General features: G+C 38.9%; 1 protein-coding gene across 2 annotated transcripts in view; it reads left to right on the forward strand.

Moving 5' to 3' along the window:
• The window catches only part of LOC109107158 (cadherin-4-like), a 129,577-nt gene extending 121,781 nt beyond the window's left edge, over window positions 1-7,796 (forward strand). The window contains exons 6-11 of one of the 2 annotated variants that reach the window (XM_042728464.1): window positions 6,360-6,507; window positions 6,615-6,787; window positions 6,871-6,999; window positions 7,091-7,276; window positions 7,360-7,494; window positions 7,608-7,796. In XM_042728464.1, the coding sequence (XP_042584398.1) occupies window positions 6,360-6,507; window positions 6,615-6,787; window positions 6,871-6,999; window positions 7,091-7,276; window positions 7,360-7,494; window positions 7,608-7,709 (873 nt within the window). In that variant the 3' untranslated portion in view covers window positions 7,710-7,796. The remainder of the gene's footprint in view (window positions 1-6,359; window positions 6,508-6,614; window positions 6,788-6,870; window positions 7,000-7,090; window positions 7,277-7,359; window positions 7,495-7,607) is intronic. The other variant, XM_042728462.1, reaches the window with a different exon arrangement.
• The last annotated feature ends 12,867 nt before the right edge of the window (window positions 7,797-20,663 follow it).

A 20,663-nucleotide genomic window follows, 5' to 3' on the forward strand; every position in this document is an offset into this window, starting at 1 on the left:
ATAAACTGTAGATTCTCAGGCAAAATGTGATGTATTTTTAAACTGCCAATTTCAAACCATTATGCTAATACAGCTAAACATTGGATGACAGGGGTGGGGTAAGTTGTAACCATAGACGGTGTGAGTTGTTGCCTTCCTGACCCCATTGTAACTCAATTGAGACAAGTGAAGCCCATTTTTAGCGATTTTTAGAACTTCCGTTTCTGACGCGCAGACTCAAACTAAACTTGATGACGTCAGCAACCTGTCTGACAGATGTAAATCTTCTAGTAGCTGTGCGTGCAAACTGCCATCGTTAATCTTGCAGAGACGGCGAGCTTGAGCGGGGAGTTCTTTGGCCTGAGTGAGCAGGAGTAAGTATTCTGATTAATTATTTTGTATAGTATTTTAAAATGTAACGCCAGTACGCCATATCTCTTGACGTCTACCCGATTGCCTGTGAGCTCCTCCTCCTGTCTGTACGGTAATTTCTCTACTGTGCGACAGAGAGTCGAGTGGTTATGACGCAATCGTTAGCCTATTTTTACAAAAACTGTTTCTACGGGGCCATAATGTAACATAGAAGGTAATGGAGCCCTTTCTACATTGTCGTGTATCTTTAGAAATAAATAATGGACAAATGGAGTCTTTAAACGCCTCAGATGTAAAGTTATTCGCTGTCAAAGTGACGCCAAAATGAATGGGAGTCAATGGGATGCTAACGCAAGTGAAGTTCTGCTACAAGATGGCGGCACGCGGCCGACTTCAACTTCCGGTCGACTTCCTTCCCCCCTGGTTGTAACACATTTTAGCATTCCCTTTCATGTTGTCTATATGGAGCTTTTTTGGCAGCTCAAAGCCAAAAGAAGTGTTGGTAAAATGTGCCCTATGCAGTTTCTGGATCCACCAAGCTTGCACTCTAGAGTTAAAAACATTGGTTTGACACCATTGTGAATATGATTAAGAAAATTCATGTAGACACAATCTCACACATAAATTTACACAGTTTTTTGTTAGAATTATATATTCTTTACATTGGTACACTGGAGTTGAGTGTTCAGTAAACATAAATGCCATTAACCCTCTAAGCGCCAAAGTCGCAAAATTGCGACAAGACGTCATACTTAATAAAATAAACTTTAGTTCCTAATATGGTGTAATATCTCATTTATATTCCCTACCACTAGATGGCAGACATGTAATACTTCGATTCTAGACCAACATTACGTCATGTTCCTATTCAAAGTGTTCGAGGAAATAGCGAGTGAGCTGAGCTCTCATGTCATTGATGCGGAACCAGTTCAGTTCATACAGAGTGAGTAAATGGTGAGATTTGTGAGAGAAAATCGGAAAATGGCTAATAAAAAGTTGTACCATGAGGATGTGTTGCACATGTTATTCGCCGATTCTGACTCTGAAGGGGAATATTTAGCTTTTGGAAATGACGATCGGTCGTCTAATAGTGCGCTTCTCCCTGTACATATTTGCCGCACAATGGTGCCGCCGTGCAAGGCGAGAGTGTTCACGAAGCACAAACAAATTATAATTTCGACCCTTTGCCCAACGGGGATGGGGGTGGCAGGGGTGAACGTGCTCATAGTGTCCATAGGAGAGCTGTTGCTGATCGCGCACGCTCTAAGGGCCGCCGGTGTTACGGTTTAACTGGTTACCGTGTTATCTGGTGACCAACTTCCTGGTTCAGGTCTCCGCTCCAGATGTGATGGAACGACCGCAGCAGATTCGCCGATTCTTAAAGCACAAATGACGTGATATTAAGCTGTCTATTAAACGCAGACTTGCTCATTACATGATTTTGATATTCTTGTAAAGATTACAAGTTATTGGTATGATCGCCCATAGCGGCTGAAGTAAGTAGGATAAACAAAAAATAAACATAAAGTAAATCTGTGTTGGCGCGGGTTTCGAACACGCGTTAAAAGACGCGCGCGCCGCGAGACGACAGTATTTAAACCACCGAGCTACAGACCTACACTGATTCAGCTACAGATCTCTGGATTGAAGACAGGACTCTCGGCGTCACATTGTGCAGCTGCTGAATCAAAGAAATATGACCGTGTTAACTTGTGACCTGTGTTTACCTATTATGAAAATAAACCATAGCAGAACGCTGACTACATTTTATGGTTTATGATGTTAAAGAACATTTAATCACGGCTCAGACAACTGCAAATCTGTGGCTACTGTGGTTTAATTATAAACGCTATCGTTAACTTATATTTACCATAGTAAAAACATGGTACATTTTCTTTAGAGGCTGCTGATGTGTCATCACATGAATGTAACAACGTTTCCTCTTATTTTCTCGTAGCATTACTTTTATAACGTGACTTGATTTGAATGAAGTGTTAACGTATAAGATTCTGCTAGCTGAAATACTGCGTATAAACATTACTTTATATACGTGTTAACTATCTGCGTGCACTAGCTGGTATTTTATTTGATTGTAAAAGATTGTTCTGCTCTTAGGTACTAATTAATAAACGGTGGAAACCACTGAAACTTGTCCGATCAGAACGATTAACTTAGATGATGTCCGTTTAGGAGGAGCTAGATGCACACACCACTCATAGACCACTCATTGCAAACTCAAACAATATTTAATTAAGTGTGGTTCTAGAAAGAGAAACAACAACAACAACAAAGTGTAAATATACGCACTGATAAACATCAATATGCAAATTAATAATATCTGCATTTGCTATGACATTAACACTGATAGTGCGTCTAACAGCGATCGTATGATAAGATTGGCTAGAGATTAGCTGACAGACACATGTGCTCGACAGACGCGGTAAACACGTCTTGAAAAACTAATGCACAATCAAATATAAACACAGTATAATGAAGAAACAAACTTACTCTTTGATGCACGCACACATGCGATAACTCAATATTGCGGGAGAACTGGTATTATCATCACCGTTAGAATCGTCTCACGCTAGTAATAGTAATAGTATTACTATTACTATTAGTAATTACTATTAGTAATTACTATTAGTAATTACTATTACTATTACTAGCGTGAGACGATTCTAACGGTGATGATAATAGCGATCTGCCCTGAAACTGCGTCAGCGTCCGGGTCCTTTTTTTAGACTTCTGGGTCCTAACAATAGGCGTGACTGATGCCTGACTAAATAACAACAGCGATTAACCATTACACATATACTAGAACTGTATGAACATTAAATAACTGGCCGTCATTTTAGTACATTGATTATACAAGTATTTGAAATGTTAACTTTATTCTGTAATAAAAAAAATCTGTATATAAATGTAATACGTTGTACCTTTTCACAAGCAGAATCTTATAAGCATAATCTTATACACTTCGTTTAAATCAAGTCACGTTTTAAAAGTAATGCTACGAGAAAATAAGTGGAAACAACGTTGTTACATTCATGTGATGACACATCAGCAGCCTCTAAAGAAAATGTACCATGTTTTTACTATGGTAAATATAAGTTAACGATAGCGTTTATAATTAAACCACAGTAGCCACAGATTTACAGTTGTCTGAGCCGTGATGAAATGTTCTTTAACATCATAAACCATAAAATGTAGTCAGCGTTCTGCTATGGTTTATTTTCAAAATAGGTAAACACAGGTCACAAGTTAACACAGTCATATTTCCTTGATTCAACAGCTGCACAATGTGACGCCGAGAGTCCTGTCTTCAATCCAGAGATCTGTAACTGAATCAGTGTAGATCGGTAGCTCGGTGGTTTAAAAACTGTTGTCTCGCGGCGCGCGCGTCTTTTAACGCGTGTTCGAAACCCGTGCCAACACAGATTTACTTTATGTTTATTTTTTGTTTATCCTACTTACTTCAGCCGCTACGGGCGATCATACCAATAACTTGTAATCTTTACAAGAATATCAAAATCATGCAATGAGCAAGTCTGCGTTTATTAGACAGCTTAATATCACGTCATTTGTGCTTTAAGAATTGGCGAATCTGCTGCGGTCGTTCCATCACAGCTGGAGCGGAGACCTGAACCAGGAAGTTGGTCACCAGATAACACCAGTTAAACCGTCACACCGGCAGACAGTACAGGTGCAGTCAGTGTGGAGTAGGTGCGCTCTGCACTGTGCCATGCAATGAGAGGTACCATACTCTCAAGAACTATAAACTGTGTCACCTAGATACCTGATTGGGCAGATAGCTGGTCAACTGATCAAAAAATAGCATGCATTTTACTGTATAGTAAATATAGTAATAATTTATTACTTTTTCATTTTTTTTCCCCTGATCATTTGGAATGAGAATAAAAAGACAAAAAGCAAAAAAACAAAAAAAAAAAAACAACATGCAAATAAGTTCAAACATCCATTCAATATCTATTATTTCCTGAATATTACTGATGAACTGATCAAAAAGTAGGCTACTCTTCACATGCGTTTTACTACTATATAGTATAGTAATATATTAATAGTGCTTTCTCCTGTTTTATTGTTGGCTTCCTCTTTTCTGATCATTTGGAATGAGGATAAAAGGACACACACACACACACACACACACAAAAAAAAAAAACATGCAATAAGTTCAAACATCAGTTCAATATCTACTATTTCCTGAATATTATGAAATTTGAGATGGCCACCCCCTGATGATGTCATAATATGCAAATCAGATGAGTATATTTACACCCAACAAAAACTTTTGATCATGCCCAACATTTTTCATATTTTCAGTAGATCTCTATCTTTAAGCCCTTTCAAGACATAAGATTTTGCAATCTTGATGTCAAAATACAGCATTTTTTCCAAAAAATCCTGGCGCCTAAAGGGTTAAGGAGGTTTGTTCTAGTAGTCTATTTTACACACGCACACACTCCTACATCAAACAGATGTGAGCTGTGGTCATTCGTAGAAAGTACGACATTGTTTTGTATTGTTCTTTTAGATTGTTTCAGTAAACCTGTTTTTGAAGCAAACTTTATGAGGTGGTTTCTGTTTTTGCTTCTTTTGTCTAACTGTTACAACTTACCCTAGTATGTGTTACATCATACCCCGGCAGTGGGGTAGATTGTAACAAAGGCACTCCATGTATTTAACATCAGCTTATAAGGGCTGTGATATTCTTGCAGAGGTTTGAATTGGTGCCTTTTGTAGTGGACAAATGTGGGTGCTTTGTATAAAAGTTTGAGCACTCTAGCTCAAAAATTCAGCGAATTACAGATGCTGAAACAAAAAGTGTTACAACCATACCTGGTCTCCCCTACAGTATTAACCCCTATTTGTGCACTGTGCATATTTATTTAATCAAAATTACTGTCACAAATAAAAGGTTTGAAATTTAAATGTAATAATTCAATGTTTATTAAAAAATTTAATAATTCAACGTTTATTAAAATGATCTTTTTATGACACACACGGTGTAAACAGCCCTGCTCATGACACAGCAAAAAATATAATGTCCATGATTTTAAGAAATTGTAGATACTTAAAAAATAAAAATAAACGTTCCTTCATGTTAGTTTTATTCATTCCCACGATTTAACTAAAAAATGAAGAAACTAGTCAAATGTTTCTTCTTATAAGGAAAAACATATGGGAATTTAAACCAAAGGACCGAATTAGAATCCTCATGTTTAGGCTAAACTAAAATGAATAATTAATAAAATTTGTCACATTCAACACAATACAACCTAAGAGTTTTGTAATTTAATTAGATCTTAGGCTATATATCCATTTAAATGCTCTTTTGTGAAACTGATATTTGCAGATCGGCCGAACTCAGAATCTGTGCAGCAAATATGATGTATTTCTCTGAATGTCTGCAGAGAACAAACACTTGATTCACAACATTTGTTTCCAAATGCAGAAAGAAAATGCAGTTTGGCTTTGCAAAACTGATGGTTTATATTCACAATAAGATCCAAAATACGTAGAAAACTGAATAGGACTCATATTGAAAGTAGACTTTAATGTATGAACATGCTTTGGTTCCTATTTTAGAACAATAGAAAGTCATTGTCGCCTAGTTAAAACGGGAAATTAATTTAGGTTATATTATAAATAATAGGATAAATATTGCTTCTCTCTCGCGTGCACAGACAAGCAGTTGGAAAAGGGTTCTGTAGCCTATACTGGGCTGTTCACGAAAGTGAATTCGTAATTGACCATATGTACGATTACTTCCTGGTTTTAGATAAGCCAGCTTAGTCATTTCCGGTCAACTGTACTGTGACATAAGGGGAGCGCCCTTTGCTTGGTTTCTAGTCTACATAATTCACAGTTTGGAGAAAAGTTTTGTTTGTCTAAAGTTAATAGACATGGACTAAAACACTTTAAAGAAACACTTTAATATTTTGCCCCTTAACATGCCCAGATTTCTTTTCTTCTGATTTCTTTAGCTTATAGTTCATGCTGTAGCACATGATGGGGATAATGTAAAAGAAACTCCAATGGAAGTTATAATCTTTGTGATGGACCAAAATGATAATAAGCCTGTGTTTACTCAAAATCCTTTCAATGGACATGTTCATGAAGCTGCTGTAAAAGGTAAGTGTATGGTGTATAAAATGCATAAAATATTTTTCAGCTGCTTTTTCCCTTCAAATGCCTCTGCAGCTTTTACCACCTAATTAGTCTTTATTTTCTCATCAAAGATTATGAGTTTATGAGAGTCACAGCCACTGATGCAGATGACCCAGAAACAGACAACAGTATAATCAGCTACAAAATTGTCAGCCAAGAGCCGCCACTTCCAAAACCGAATATGTTTGATATCAACATATCAACTGGAACCATTTGTTTGCGAGAAACAGGCATGGACAGAGATGTGAGAAGTGACATTTGATGAATCTCAAAGTGGTAATAAAATGACTTCATGTAAACAAACTCATCAGCTATGTTTCTTTTCAGCAATGGCCCAGATATACTTTGTTAATTGTGGCTACTGACATGGAAGGAGCCGGTTATTCAACCACTGGCACAGCTGTTATTACAATTACTGACAGCAATGATAACCCTCCTCAGTTTGAGCAAACTTCGGTAATGTATATTAATGTGTTTAGAATTTTTTACTCAAACCACTTGTAGGTGTTTGAACTCATTCATTTTTATATACACACACTTCTTTTAGATCGTCGTATCTGTCCTAGAGAATAAAGTAGGCTATGAAGTGGCCAAGCTTACAGTTACCGATGGAGATGAAGTTGGATCACCAGCCTGGTCAACCAAGTATCGGATTATTAGTGGTGACAAGGGTGGGTTTTTCAATGTCAGTACTGGACCCAGCCAGCTGGAGGGCATCATCACCACTGTAAAGGTACTGTGTGTTGCTCCTATGTTTGCCCAGACAACTGGTTGTGATGACATACTTTAGTAAAAGACACTTTCTTTTCCATTTAGCCCCTGGACTTTGAGAAGACCAAGCAGTATGTTCTGTCTGTGATTGTTGAGAACGATGATCCATTTATCAGTTCTTTTCCCACTTCCACTGCCACAGTCACAGTGAATGTAGAAGATGTAAAGGAACCTCCAAAGGTAAAGGTTATTTCCAAACCTAAAGATTCAACAGTTGATACTGAATTGGTTACTTATACAGTACAGCCACTGATGACAATGTTTTTTTGTTTTGTTTTTCTGTCACTGAGAAGGAAGTGGGGACTGCTGTCAAAATGCATGTTACTGATGAAGATGATGCTGGATCACCTGCCTGGACTCCGAGAGTAACAAGCAATGCATTCTGTCTGCGATGATTCATTTATAAAACTTTTGCGTATTTCTGCTGTGAAGATGTAAAAAGGTTAAATCCACAATGTCTCATAAACAGTCTTTCTGAAGAATGTGAATGTGTCAGCATAATTCTTATAATCATGTAGAATTGATCTGGAATTTGATCTGGGCTTGTACCATGATGGTCACCAAACAAATTCTGAGTTGCAGGATTAGTTTCGAGTTGACAAAACCAAACCACTCCAATTCGGCTTTGATGGTACCATGATGCTGATAATCAACTTTCTTTGTTCTTTTGTACTTCTAAAAACTGTACAATTGACAGCATTTTACTGTAAAATTACATGAAATGTCCAGTATATAGTAAGGTAACTAACTGTTCACCTATTTACAGATTTTTCCGTAGCATTTTTTACAATATTTGACATCAAAAAATTCTAACAATACTACCATATACTATATATATATATATATATATATATATATATATATATATATATATATATATATATATATACATATGTCCATTTTTCTGCTATAGTTTTGTCAAATCCGAATAAGCTTTACCAAATAATCCAAATAGTCTTTATAAGAAAGTGTTTAAACAATGTTTTCATGCTTGTTTAATGAACCATAAACAATTATTGTATATGCACCTGTGGAACAGCCCTTAAGACACTTACGGTTTATAGGCGAAAGAAAATTTATGTTACAGTTCCAATAACACCAATCCAGGAGAAGGATGCCCAGAGTCCTTGATGAGTTGCATGGTGCTGGGCTGTGAGCACAGGTCCCACTACAGGACGTCAGGCCTTCATGCCACACTTATGCATGGAGTCTGTTTGTGACACTTTGGTCAGAAATATGCATACCACTAGCCTGCTGGAGGTCATTTTGGAGGGCTCTGGCAGTGACTTTTTTCTGCTTTTTTCAAATGTTTATATATTTTTTAATTATTTTAATCATTTGTTACTCATTGTCATGGATCACAATATAGGCCATGAGAATATAATATTTTCTGTAAAAAGTGTCTTATATAGCTGAAAATCATTGTTTCTTGCCATCCGGAATAGTGTATTTTTTCCATCGTGTATCATTGTGTAATCTATTTATAAAAGCCCTTAATAGTTTTCACAAAAAAATAATGAAATTAATTTTTAAAATATCAAAAATATTTTTGACAAATACTACTATAAAGATTTCTGGCAAAAAAAAAAAAAAAAAGAAAAAAAAAAGGAAGTTACTTGTGTTTGGCAAGCACTGAATTGTTAAAATTTAAAATGTTTTCAAGATACTGGAAATAATTTATGTTAATGAACAGATTTTCTGTTTTAAAATACTAAAGGTATCTCCAATAATAGAATCACCCGCATGCTCTTTAATGTCCTGGAAGACACACCAAAAATCCTTGCGATGGCATGTATGGATGTGCAACCTGACTGGATTGGGGGGTGGGGGGGTTGCTTTTGCCTCTGTCACCTTCTTTCACACTAAAACAATCACAATCACTTATGCTTCCTAACTGGACAGAGAGATATCTCTGAAGTTTAACTGAGTTGGAGCAATACTGCAATGACGAAGTGTTCCCTCATTTTTTTTTCTGTCCACTCAAATATATTTTGCAACTGCAAAATCAAAATCAATGTGAGATTCATTCTGCCCCAGCATTACGTCTTCATGATGGGTCTGGCCACAGGACTTGGTCCACATGACAGAGAATCGCTGCATCCGAAGTATTGAACTACTAAAATGTATTTAATGCTTTGTACAAAAGCCTATGTTTTAATGGCAGCTTCATGACGCCTCCTGTATGGAGAAACTTTTTGCATGCTTTGCTCAGTTGTGATTTTGGCCCATTCTTCCACCGAGTCTTCATATCTTGAAGGTTCTGTGGGCCTCTTTTATGAACTCTGATCTTTAGTTCTTATTTTCTATTGGATTCAATTCAGGTGGCTGGGTCATTCTAACAGCTTTATATATATTTTTTTTTCTCTGAAACCAATTGAGAGTTTCCTTGGCTGTGTTTGGGATCATTGTCTTGCTGAAATGTCACCCTTGTTTAATCTTCATCATCCTGGTAGGTGTTGGGACTGAACCAGCTAAATAATTTCCACTGACAAGGAGAAGGATTGCTTTATAAATACTGATAGATTTCAGCTGGTGTCTTGGCTTCCCATGCCTTTTTGAACCTCCCTTTCTTCATGTGTTCTATACTTTTTCCCTGTGTCATTCCATTTTATTACACATAACGTAATTTTGGAACTTTTTTTTTTTTCCTTTGTATGTATGAATTAACGACATCTGGTGAAAATTTCAAGTCAACAGCACCTGTAGAAATATACTTACTGGGAAAAATGGTGATGTTCAATACGCATTCTACACGCTGTATGTCCGAATCCTCAACATTCATAAAAGAGTATGGCAAGAATTACCTGGGTGGTGTACTAATTCTGGTGAGATTTGGCTGTGTGTATACCAAAGTTGTGTCTGCCTACTTGCCTACTATATACTAGTAGAAAACAGTACGTTAAAAGAGCAGTATGTCCAAAACCCTTGTATTCGTAAACGAGCAGGTGCGAAATCCCTGGATGCCCTACTGCTTCAGCACAGAATCTGAAGTGCTCATCAGATTGATATGTTTCTATCCCAGAAGACCACAAGAGAGGATATGTCATAATCGAACAGGGTGGAGAACAGTGACACAGGTGTTTTTAAATGTGAGTATTAGAAACCAAAAACATTGATCCTTGTTTTAGAGGGGTCATAGGATGTCCATTTTCCACAACTTGATATAATTCTTTAGGGTCTTAATGAAAAGTCTATAACATACTTTGGTTAAAAGTTTTCAATGGCTACATCATTTTTACCCTGTCAAAAACAGCTCTGTTTACAGTGACCCATTTCAGTGCATATCCTTTTAAATGCTAATGAGCTCTACTCACCACGCCCCTCTCTTCCGTGGGGTGACAAGCCGTTCTCTGAGAGAATCTTAACTTTAGCTACATTTATTGTTAAAACTTGCTAACTAGCACATTATTAGGAAATGTGATTTGCAAAGATTCATAAAAAACCTTTTATTCACTTCTTCTATAGGTGAGGCAGGATCACAAATGATTGGCATGAACAAAGACACATTTAGGTAGATCGGGGGGAACATTCCCTTCAAAAACCAACGTAATCCTCTGCATCTTCATAGGCACTGACATCAGGAGTAAATAAAAAACTGCTATGTTCATTATTACATTCAGGGCTTGAGATTAACACCCGCCAACCCACCAAATGCGGGTGGATTTCAGCTATGGCGAATAACACAGTCACTACAACTAGTCACTTTGGCAGGTTGAATTTTATATACAGTAACAGAGTACGACATTAATGCTTGTCTAGGACAAGTGGATTTTTTGAAGGGGCAAGTGCAAGGGAATTTTACTTGCCTGGCCGAACAATTAACCTGATTAAAACATCTAACTAGGAAATACCAACATTTTGATGAGAATGGTTCGGATTTTATTACATTTGGTGTAAACGGCGATTGATAATGGATAATGTATTGACAGTAACAAAGTTGCAGCAGTTGAGACTGTTTGTGTGTGAGAATCTTGTGGAGAAGTCAAAACAAATAAACACAACTACACACAGAAGAAACTTACCGCAGTATATATATATATATATTTGAGACTGTTTGTGTGTGAGAATCTTGTGGAGAAGTCAAAACAAATAAAATATAACAGAAGAAACTTATATATATATATCCCATAGCCTTGTTAGGCATCATGACACGACCAAGAGTGTAGTTTTACTTGAAACCCACAATTGTAAATTTGACATTGCTTTTATAAAAGAGTTCAAACAAGTAGTTAATATCAAGTCACTTACATTTTAGTACAATATTGTTGATGTTGACTGTTTTTGCTCGATTTGGTCAATGAAAATAGTTCCAAACGAAGATCACAGCAGGACAGTCAAATAATGTCATGAAGCTTCCGAAAGTCGAGCTCCAATTACTGATATTTTATGAATATGAAGTAGCTTTACTGAGCATCTGTGGCCGAGACACTTACCAATACAGATTTACAAAACATTTTCATTACATACATTTACATTTATGCATTTGACTGATGCTTTTATGCTTTTTTGATAGCCTCAATGTCCCTTTTCCCATTTATGATCAGATTCCAGTCTGATTGCAGTAATGAGTGACATGACGGATGGCAAAGACGGGTGAAGGTAGGCAAGGTGATCAACTGCTTCAACAAAATAAAGCTGCAGAATTGCCACAGCTGTGTTGAGATGGCAGTAGGATGTGGGGGTCTGAACAAATCTTTCTTGTTTTATTCACTTGTGTATTTCTTTTGTTTATTTATTGTGATATCTTACTTTTACAGTGGCATGTGAAAGTTTGGGAACCCCTAGCAGAATCTGTGAAAATGTGAATAATTTTAACAAAACAAGAGAGATCATACAAAATGCATGTTATTTTCTATTTAGTACTGTCCTAATATATTAATAATAATTAGATAATTCTAATAATAAATCAGCATATTAGAATGATTTCTGAAGGATCATGTGACACTTTTATACTGGAGTCATGATGTTGGAAATTCAGCTTTGCATCACAGATATAAATTATATTTTAAAGGATATTTAAATAGAAACCATTATTTTATATTCTAATAACATTTTGCAAGATTACAGTTTTTTTTTTGTTTTTTTTTTTTGCATTTTTGATCAAATAAATGCAGCCTTGATGAGCAGAAAAGACTTCTTTAAAAAAACATTACAAGTCTTACTGATCCCAAACTTTTGAACGGTAAGTGTGTCTTAAAGCATAGTATGTTGAAAAGAGTATGCCAAAAGTCCCCAGATGGTCTACTATTTCAGGTCGATTTTTAAAGTGTGGATCAATGCACACTCTAATGGCTAAAATTGCCCGCAATCCATTGCGCTTTGGCGAAGGATTCGGTCCAGAACTACAAACACGAATAAAACGCGTTAGAAAAACTACAAACGTGGCGGATGCGCGATCGGCGGTTAGGCAGATAGGTTTGAGTTACTAATAATCAACATTTAACCTGGTAAAAAATATTTATTTATTGTTATCCGTGCTGTTATATTTCATCTGCAACAGCAATGTGAACTTTTATACATTTCCATTTGGTCGTTAACTTTTAAATGTATCATTATTCAGAAAATATGATCAGAGTTCTCCGCATGAAAGATCCGCGACTGGCAGATCAACAAGCTACTTCTTTTCTCTCCAGTACGGTAGAAAGTTAAATTAAATGAAATGTGGAGGATGTTAACTGTGACAAGATGATTGGCAGGCCAGTTTACAGTGACAGGGTGCGTGTAAAGGCCAATTTATACTTCTGCGTCGGGTGCGCGTAGTAGGTACGGCGTAGCATACGCATTGACGTGTACCATACGTCGTACTCTTCGCCGTACCCTGACACCCACCTCCTCAAAAATTTAACTATGCGTCGTGACGACGCGGACTGCAAGATCTGTGAATGGTCGGCTTGGTAGTATCACGTTTCCTCCTACGCATTTCCGGAATGATCTTCTGCACTCTGGACCGCCCGCCATTTTTAAATTCCGAAATTCAGTGAAGAGCCAACATGGAAATGGACCAAGTGACCGAGCGATTAATTGAAGAAGTGAGGAAATACAGCCATCTATATGACTCCTCTTCGGGAGATTACAAAGACGTAGAAGCCCGCGAGGATCGAGGAATGCAAGCACAGTGGAACCCGCTCGCGTCAACTAGCGTTTCGGCGGTGTAACTGCAGAGCAAAACAGACATACGCAGAAGTATAAGGCTGTATCCGAAAACTTAGGCAGGTGACTTGCTGCCTCGCTGCCGTATCAGGCAATGACTTTGCAGCCAGCGTTTTTGCACGAAGGCACCTCACGAAACTGATTTTGGACAGGCTTCTGAGGCAGTGTAACGGTTAAATGATCTACAGCTAAATATAGAGAGCTTTGGTGATAACTAAGTGGATATTTCATTACTGCAATATTAATTTCTCGCTAGAAATTACATCAAAAGTGGAAAACTTTGATCAAAAACAAACATTTACACACAAACTGACCACCGAGCGCAACTTTCAGACGCCATCTTTATTTTTTGGCTTAACTGTCACAGAATGGAAAGCACAGGATTGTGGGATATCAAAGGCAGTGAAGGATACATCTATGCTGCCTTCAAAAATCGGCCAGATGAAGGCATCTCAGGAGACAGGAACTGAAGCTAACACTGAATTCGGACGTTTCTTGATGCCTTCCTACCTTGGAATGCGTCCTTAGAAGGCAGAATTTTTCAGTTTTCGGATGCAGCCTAAATGCTCACGACGGCGTCGCCTACGTGCGTAGCCTACGATGTACACTACGGCGTACACTCGACGCAGAAGTATAAAATGGCCTTAACAGGTGCAATAGAGCAGCCCTTTAAAGACGCAATTGTGTGACATGATAGATATGTCCCAAAACTTGCCTACTCTACTACACACTCAAAAGTGTGTACTTTTTCTTCACAAAAGAGTACATACTTTAAGGGTGTAGTATAAGTAGGCACACACTGAGACGCAGCATAGAACCGGGAAACTGGCTCCGTAAAGTTGCTATCACTGACAGAGAGATAAGAGCAAACAATACTCGGCACTGAATAGTGGTTGGAATCTTGCTATTTATGGTGTTTGTCAGGTGAGAGTGCCAATCAGAGAAGTGAAGCATGGGAAATGTAGTGCGGGGTGACATGTAACAGCTCTATGTGGTGTGAATGTCTATGTAATCAGAAGGTGGCCTCTGGTGGCGAGCAGATTAACAAAATCATGGACAGGATTCGTGACAAACTTAAATCAACCAAAATAATTTTTTGTTATACTTCAATCACAAAATAAATGGGCAGCTGCTTCTTCAACGAAGACCACAAAATAAGCAAGTTTCATCAATATAAAGATATTTACGGATAGATTAATTAAACCTGTCTGTCATATCTTTTAAACGTCGTAAGTTACATGATAACATTAACATGGTGGATGATGTCTGGATCGCACTTATACTTCAAGCATTGAGGCTATATAGTACATATGTAAGGGAAACAGGTCAATTTAGCTAAAAGGGAATCATTTAAGATTTTAAAGGGAATTTGAACAGAACCACTGTTTTACGGCTGATCACTGAGACGGCCAGCGATTCGTTGAATGAGCCGTATAACATCAACTCTGCAATGGACATTAATATCCAAAGTATAGTGAAAACACTATTAATTAGCACAGTAACAAGATCGGCAGTTTAAGACATTAACTTGTAAGCACAAAACACAAGATAGCCTTCTTCTCTTTTGAATATGAATGAGGCTTTATTAGATAAATGTAAGACATATAAACTAATCTAACACAAGCACACGCACTCACACATTCACACAAGTTGCAGGAAGATAGAAAGTTAGGAAAGAATGAGTTTAAGAGGATGAAAATGTGAAATCCCAAGTTTACAGCAATACGTGAAATTGCATAGACGTGAACAACCATCAGTCACTTAATTAACCCTCGCATTGAGTTCCTCAATGAGGTTAAAATTATATTAAATACACCAGTACAGATCAGAGTCTGGAGGTTACTTGCGTTGCCTGTGTAAAGGGGGCTCCCTTTGTTGTCGTTGAAAAGGGGGTTTCCCGAGGTTGCTGATTGGCTGGAATTTCAGTAGTCGTTGAAGTGACGTCTTGGGAAGCCCCTGATTGGGCGTTGGCTGACAATGCGGAGTTGTGGGCTGGTTGAAGTTTTAGACGGGCACACGAGGTCAGACTTGGACACACGGAGTTGCAAAACTTAACTCAGGACACGAACTCTCAAACGGAAAAGAAAAGAAACTAAAGTAAAAGAATAGAAGTAAAGTTTGACAAGACTAGGTGGTATTCCTTCTCATCGTGGCTAAGTAGCAGCAGGCGTGCAGGCCGAAGCACGCTGGAACAGCGCTCAAAGAATGCTAAAAGTGATGACTAAAAGCAGCAGCTGAAAAGCCAAAGCTAAAAGCAAAATTTAATGGTGTCCTGAGTATTTAAACTGGCCTTTTGGCCACACCTCAAATGTTGTCTTGACCAATTAGATATTGTCTTTGCTCGGGGTGTTGCGATGTTTGTCCTACCCATTCATAAATCATATGTTATCTTATCAATCACCTGGTCCAAATTTTCCCGCTCTTGCAGGGTATAATTTTGGACATGATTCCTATGATAAGAATATGATACATTTGACAAATAACTGATGGTCAGGAACGTTTCAAGCAAGAAGATTCGAACACACACATACTAAACATGAATATGAATACTTAAGCTATTCAATAGTTATTAAAAAGACCTACGCTATAAGTGATTAGAAACATGATAATCAAATGTGTGGGTTTCATAAATGATATGGAGTTAAGCAATGGACTGATATTCCTTTAGAAGTCTTTTTGTGTTCATCTGTAAAAGACAGTTTCTCTGCTTTTCTCTACTTGCCCCAAATTTGACAATCTCTTTTCCGAATTGAAATTGCCAATAATTGTTCTAATGGTGTTAATGTTGAAAGCTGTTCTGTCAAAGAGTTGGTTGGTTAGTGGACTTGCTTCTGACTTGTTGCACTAGGAATTGATTTACAACATCCTGTTGTCTTTCTGAGGAATTCAGCTCCTCATGTTTCAACCATGGTCCTGATCGAATCTTTAATTTGTCTGGTTCGGGTCTGATATGCTACACGTACTCTTTTAGCGGTCGTTGAGTAATTATTTATTGAAACTAAGTATCTATTCAGACGGTGCATTCCAAACTGGATATATCGCCCTCCAAAGGACACTTCGAAGTGAAAACAATCATGGCCGCCATATTGAAGGGTTGTTCCAAACCGAAGTGCTAAAAACTGGCCACTTCAAAGGGCCCTCCAGAATATAGGATTTCGAAGGGTACAACTGATGGACACTTCAGGCCCCCATGATCCTTTGCACAGATTCTTTGCATGATGACAGCGCCTCCATGTGAGCACGGGATGATGACGCAGAAGGGCACTTCAAAGGGTGAAGGGCAATGGGGGAACACTCTGATGTGCTTGACAACACTCCCTTTTCTCTGGTACTGTATGTGGGTTTTTGTCAGAGAGCTTCTACTGCCACAGAGATATAAACATTTTTCCTAGGTTGAAGAAAATCGCTGTATGGTGGAAGATAAAGATTTATGAATTGCTTGCCACTCACATGTCCAGACACCACAGTGAACCCATTCATTGGCTGCACTAATGCACTAATACACAGGATGCACTAAAACTAATCCTGAAGACCATCCATAAATGTAAGATCAGTGTTATATGGCCCCAGGATTTCCAGTTCAACATACCTCTACATGCATTACCAAGAGCACAGCTAAGGGGAGAGAAAAGGAACCAGGGGTGGCACAAAATGCAGGTATAGAATCTATCAAGTAAACGGAGTGGACATCCTGCAGGGTCCTGAGGGCCAACTTCTGGAAGAGTGAGGTGTGACCCCCAAGGGAGAGGGGAGATCAGAGGACTCAAGGCTATGGAATAGCATCCCAACAAACCACAGAGAGGAACCTTCAAGGTGGAGAAGGATAACCCTTCGGAGAACCGTACCTGCAAGAATTCCAGCACTGAACCAACTGGGCAGTTAACTGGGTCAAGCTGGTGGTTGCCACACTAAGAAGTGAAGGTTCACCTCAGCTTGATGCATGAGGGAGAACCAGAGTGGACAGTGCGAGGTCTCTTAAGTCGCGAACAAGTCTACTTCAGCCTGGCCAAACTATCTCCAAATCCTCCCTACCCCGGGCATCGGCCCCTGCCTTGACAGGATGTCTGCTCCCTGATTGAGATACCCAGGGATGCACATGGCTCTCAGCAAAAGGAGTTTTCCTTGGGCTCACACAGGGTTCTGGTGCCCCTAGCCTGTAAAGGGGGTGCGAACGCAGACCTCTCTGGTAGTTGATGTAAGAGACCACCGCTTTGTTGTCAGTGCGCACCAAAACACGATGCATCAGCTTTGTCCCTGAAGGCCCCAAAGCTTCCCACCAGGCCAGTAAGACTGACATTCAGCCTGGTTGGGAAAGCGTATATGGCTGCAGGTCAGGCCGGCGCGTGTCTGCATACTATGGCGGTGTTGCAAGCATACCAGTCTAACCTGCCCAAAGACCTGGATGAGAGGGAGGGAGAAGTGGGAGCAGTCTCAGCCATCCAGCTCCTCGTACCGCCAGACCCAGAAGCAGAGCATCGCGACCCGTAAACCCCCACCCCCCTGCAGAAAGACCAGGGGGCGGGGCGGCGCTCTCGGCCAGGGTCCTCAAAGCAGAAAGCAGATCTGCGGACCGTTAGTCTGTCAGGACTGTTAGGCCAAGGCCAAGACAGTCACATATCTTCAGGACCCAGAGGGCAGCCCACCCCAGGAAGGAGAGGTACACACCTCAGCATACGGTGCCCGATCCTCCTCAGTGCCTTCAGGGGACTTTGCTGATACCCCTGCCACCCTCTGTGCTTCAGGGCTCAGTGAGCTTCGGTGAGCAAATTTCTCAGCTCCCAGCCCGGCAATGGTACTGCATGAGAAAGCTTGTCCCCTCAAGTGAAGGTGCTAGAGCAGTCAGATCAATCATTCCCTGCCAGTCATCCCCTTCAGGGCACTGAAGTGGCTCCTTTAGTGACACCAGAGTCCAGTCTCGAGAGACTGGTTCCCTTAGTAGACTTTCTGGCAGTCTGGAATCTTCTGCCAAATGTCTCACAATGGGTCCTGCACACTGTAGAGAGAGGTTACAGAATTCAGTTTGGTTCTCGTCCACCTCGCTTCAATGGGGTCATTCCACACTGGTGGGCCCCGAGCAGGCTCTGGTACTGGAATACGAAGTAGACACTCTCTTGAGAAAGGAGGCCATAGAACGTGTTTCTCCTCTCGAGAGAGAGTCAGGGTTCTACAGCCGTTACTTCATCATTCCGAAGAAGGATGGAGGGTTGCGTCCGATCATAGATCCGCGTCTTCTGAAGTGCCCTATCAAACGGTTTTGGTTCAAGATGCTCACGATCAAACAAATTGTGTCTAAAATCCGGTCTGAGGACTGGTTTGTCACGATAGATCTCAAGGACGAATACTTCCATGTATCCATCCTTCCTCAACACAGGAAGTTCCTGAAGTTTGCTTTCAGGGGCGAAGCATACCAGTATCCGGTTCTCCAGTTTGGTCTGGCACTCACACCCCGCACTTTCACCAAGTGTGTGGATGCTGCCTTGGCTCCACTGCGACTCCAAGGCATCCGCATACTTAATCACATCGATGATTGGTTGATATTAGCTCAGTAAGAGCACAGGGCAGTTTGGCATCAAGATGTCATCCTCGCCCATATGAAAGAGCGGGGGTTTTGGCTAAACACCAAGAAAACTGGACCACTTATCTGGGCGTGGTGTGGGATTCGACGACGATGCAGGCACAATTGTCTCCTGCTCGTATCAAAGCAATACAGCCATGAGGGGAGTGAGAGAAAGCCAGTCACTCACGGTCAAACAGTTTCAAAGACTGTTGGGACTGATGGCAGCTGCATCCAGCGTGATACAGTAGGTGGCCAACCAGAACATGCTTTTTACCACTGTAGGTGCGGCAGTGGTATTCACCAATGCAAATGTTGTACTTATGAAGTTATGGGCATTTCTCATTTAGAACAAATTCAAGCAGGATAAATGTCAAGTCTATGAGCCTCTGCTTATATTTACACTAAGCTAAGTATTACACCATATTTTAATTTGAAAAATTTAACAGGTGTGCAGCATTATTTATATTACATAAATCATGTGTTATATTACCTTAAAGAAATGATGGTTTACTTTGCATCAGAGCATTAAATGTGGTAGCCTATTTCTGGCTAGGCTACATAGGTCTACATGGATTCTAAATGTCAATATTCTTACATTACTTAATATTTGTTACAAATACATTTTTAATTTATATATTAAAATTCCTTTAATAAAACAGTATGCATTTTTGTTGTGTAGTTAATTTTTTGTTATTTGTTTGTTGTTTTTTTTTTTGAAGAACTACGTGGGGAAAAGATATCTGTTCACTAATTAAGAAGTTGTTGCGTAGCCTATTTTATGAATTCTTTCCTTTATTTTAGTAAAACGTGAGGCACTGTATAGTTTTGCTCCCATTATTTAGGCCTAACTAAAACAAGAAATGGATAAATTAAACTTGGCACGATTTAGCTAAATCTTTGAAACTGAAAATAAGGGACGAAATAATAAAATGTCCGTTAAACTCAAGTTCTCTCATTATAATCATGCTGATGACTGATAGCCTACTGGTAGGTCTATATACTCCTGTGATCTGTTTCAGGCTTTACGTATCATAACATTTTAGAAATTAATTTATTCTAATAACATTTTAGAAATTGCATTTTTTGCTGAGATTCAGCCCTGTGTGGGTCAGAAATGCACAGGCGGACTGAAGGACAAATCGTCAAAACTAATTTAAATGTCATATAATGTTTATTGTCACTATTTTAGAGTCATTCTATATTTTGGGGTACATTTCATGTCAGCCAAAAAGTCAGAAAATCAGTATTCTTTTTTGATAAATAAATTAGGTGGTTGAATAATATATCCCCTTAATGTGCTTAATCAATTGTTTGGCAAGCTTAAGCTCTAATGACTTTTTAAATATTTTAATGAAAATTAACATTTGATTCATTATTTTGTCAACTGTGTTACAGACAAATGTTATGTCAAATGAAACATGATGTTTGATTCCACATTTGTTTGAAAGTTTTTGAGTCTATTCACCAGAGTTTTTAAGGTTATCTGTCAGATTTGAAAATATGAATTTCGGGCTTCATAATGGGTGTACTTTGGGATGCTATCATGAAAGATTATATTTTCTTTAACATAAATCCACAGTATGCTGAATTTAGTGTTATTTACCATCCTCACCAGAGTCATCCATCTCTAGAGATATCCCCA

The sequence above is a fragment of the Cyprinus carpio genome, chromosome B7 (genome assembly GCF_018340385.1).
Source record: "Cyprinus carpio isolate SPL01 chromosome B7, ASM1834038v1, whole genome shotgun sequence".
NCBI classification, from domain to species: domain Eukaryota; kingdom Metazoa; phylum Chordata; class Actinopteri; order Cypriniformes; family Cyprinidae; genus Cyprinus; species Cyprinus carpio.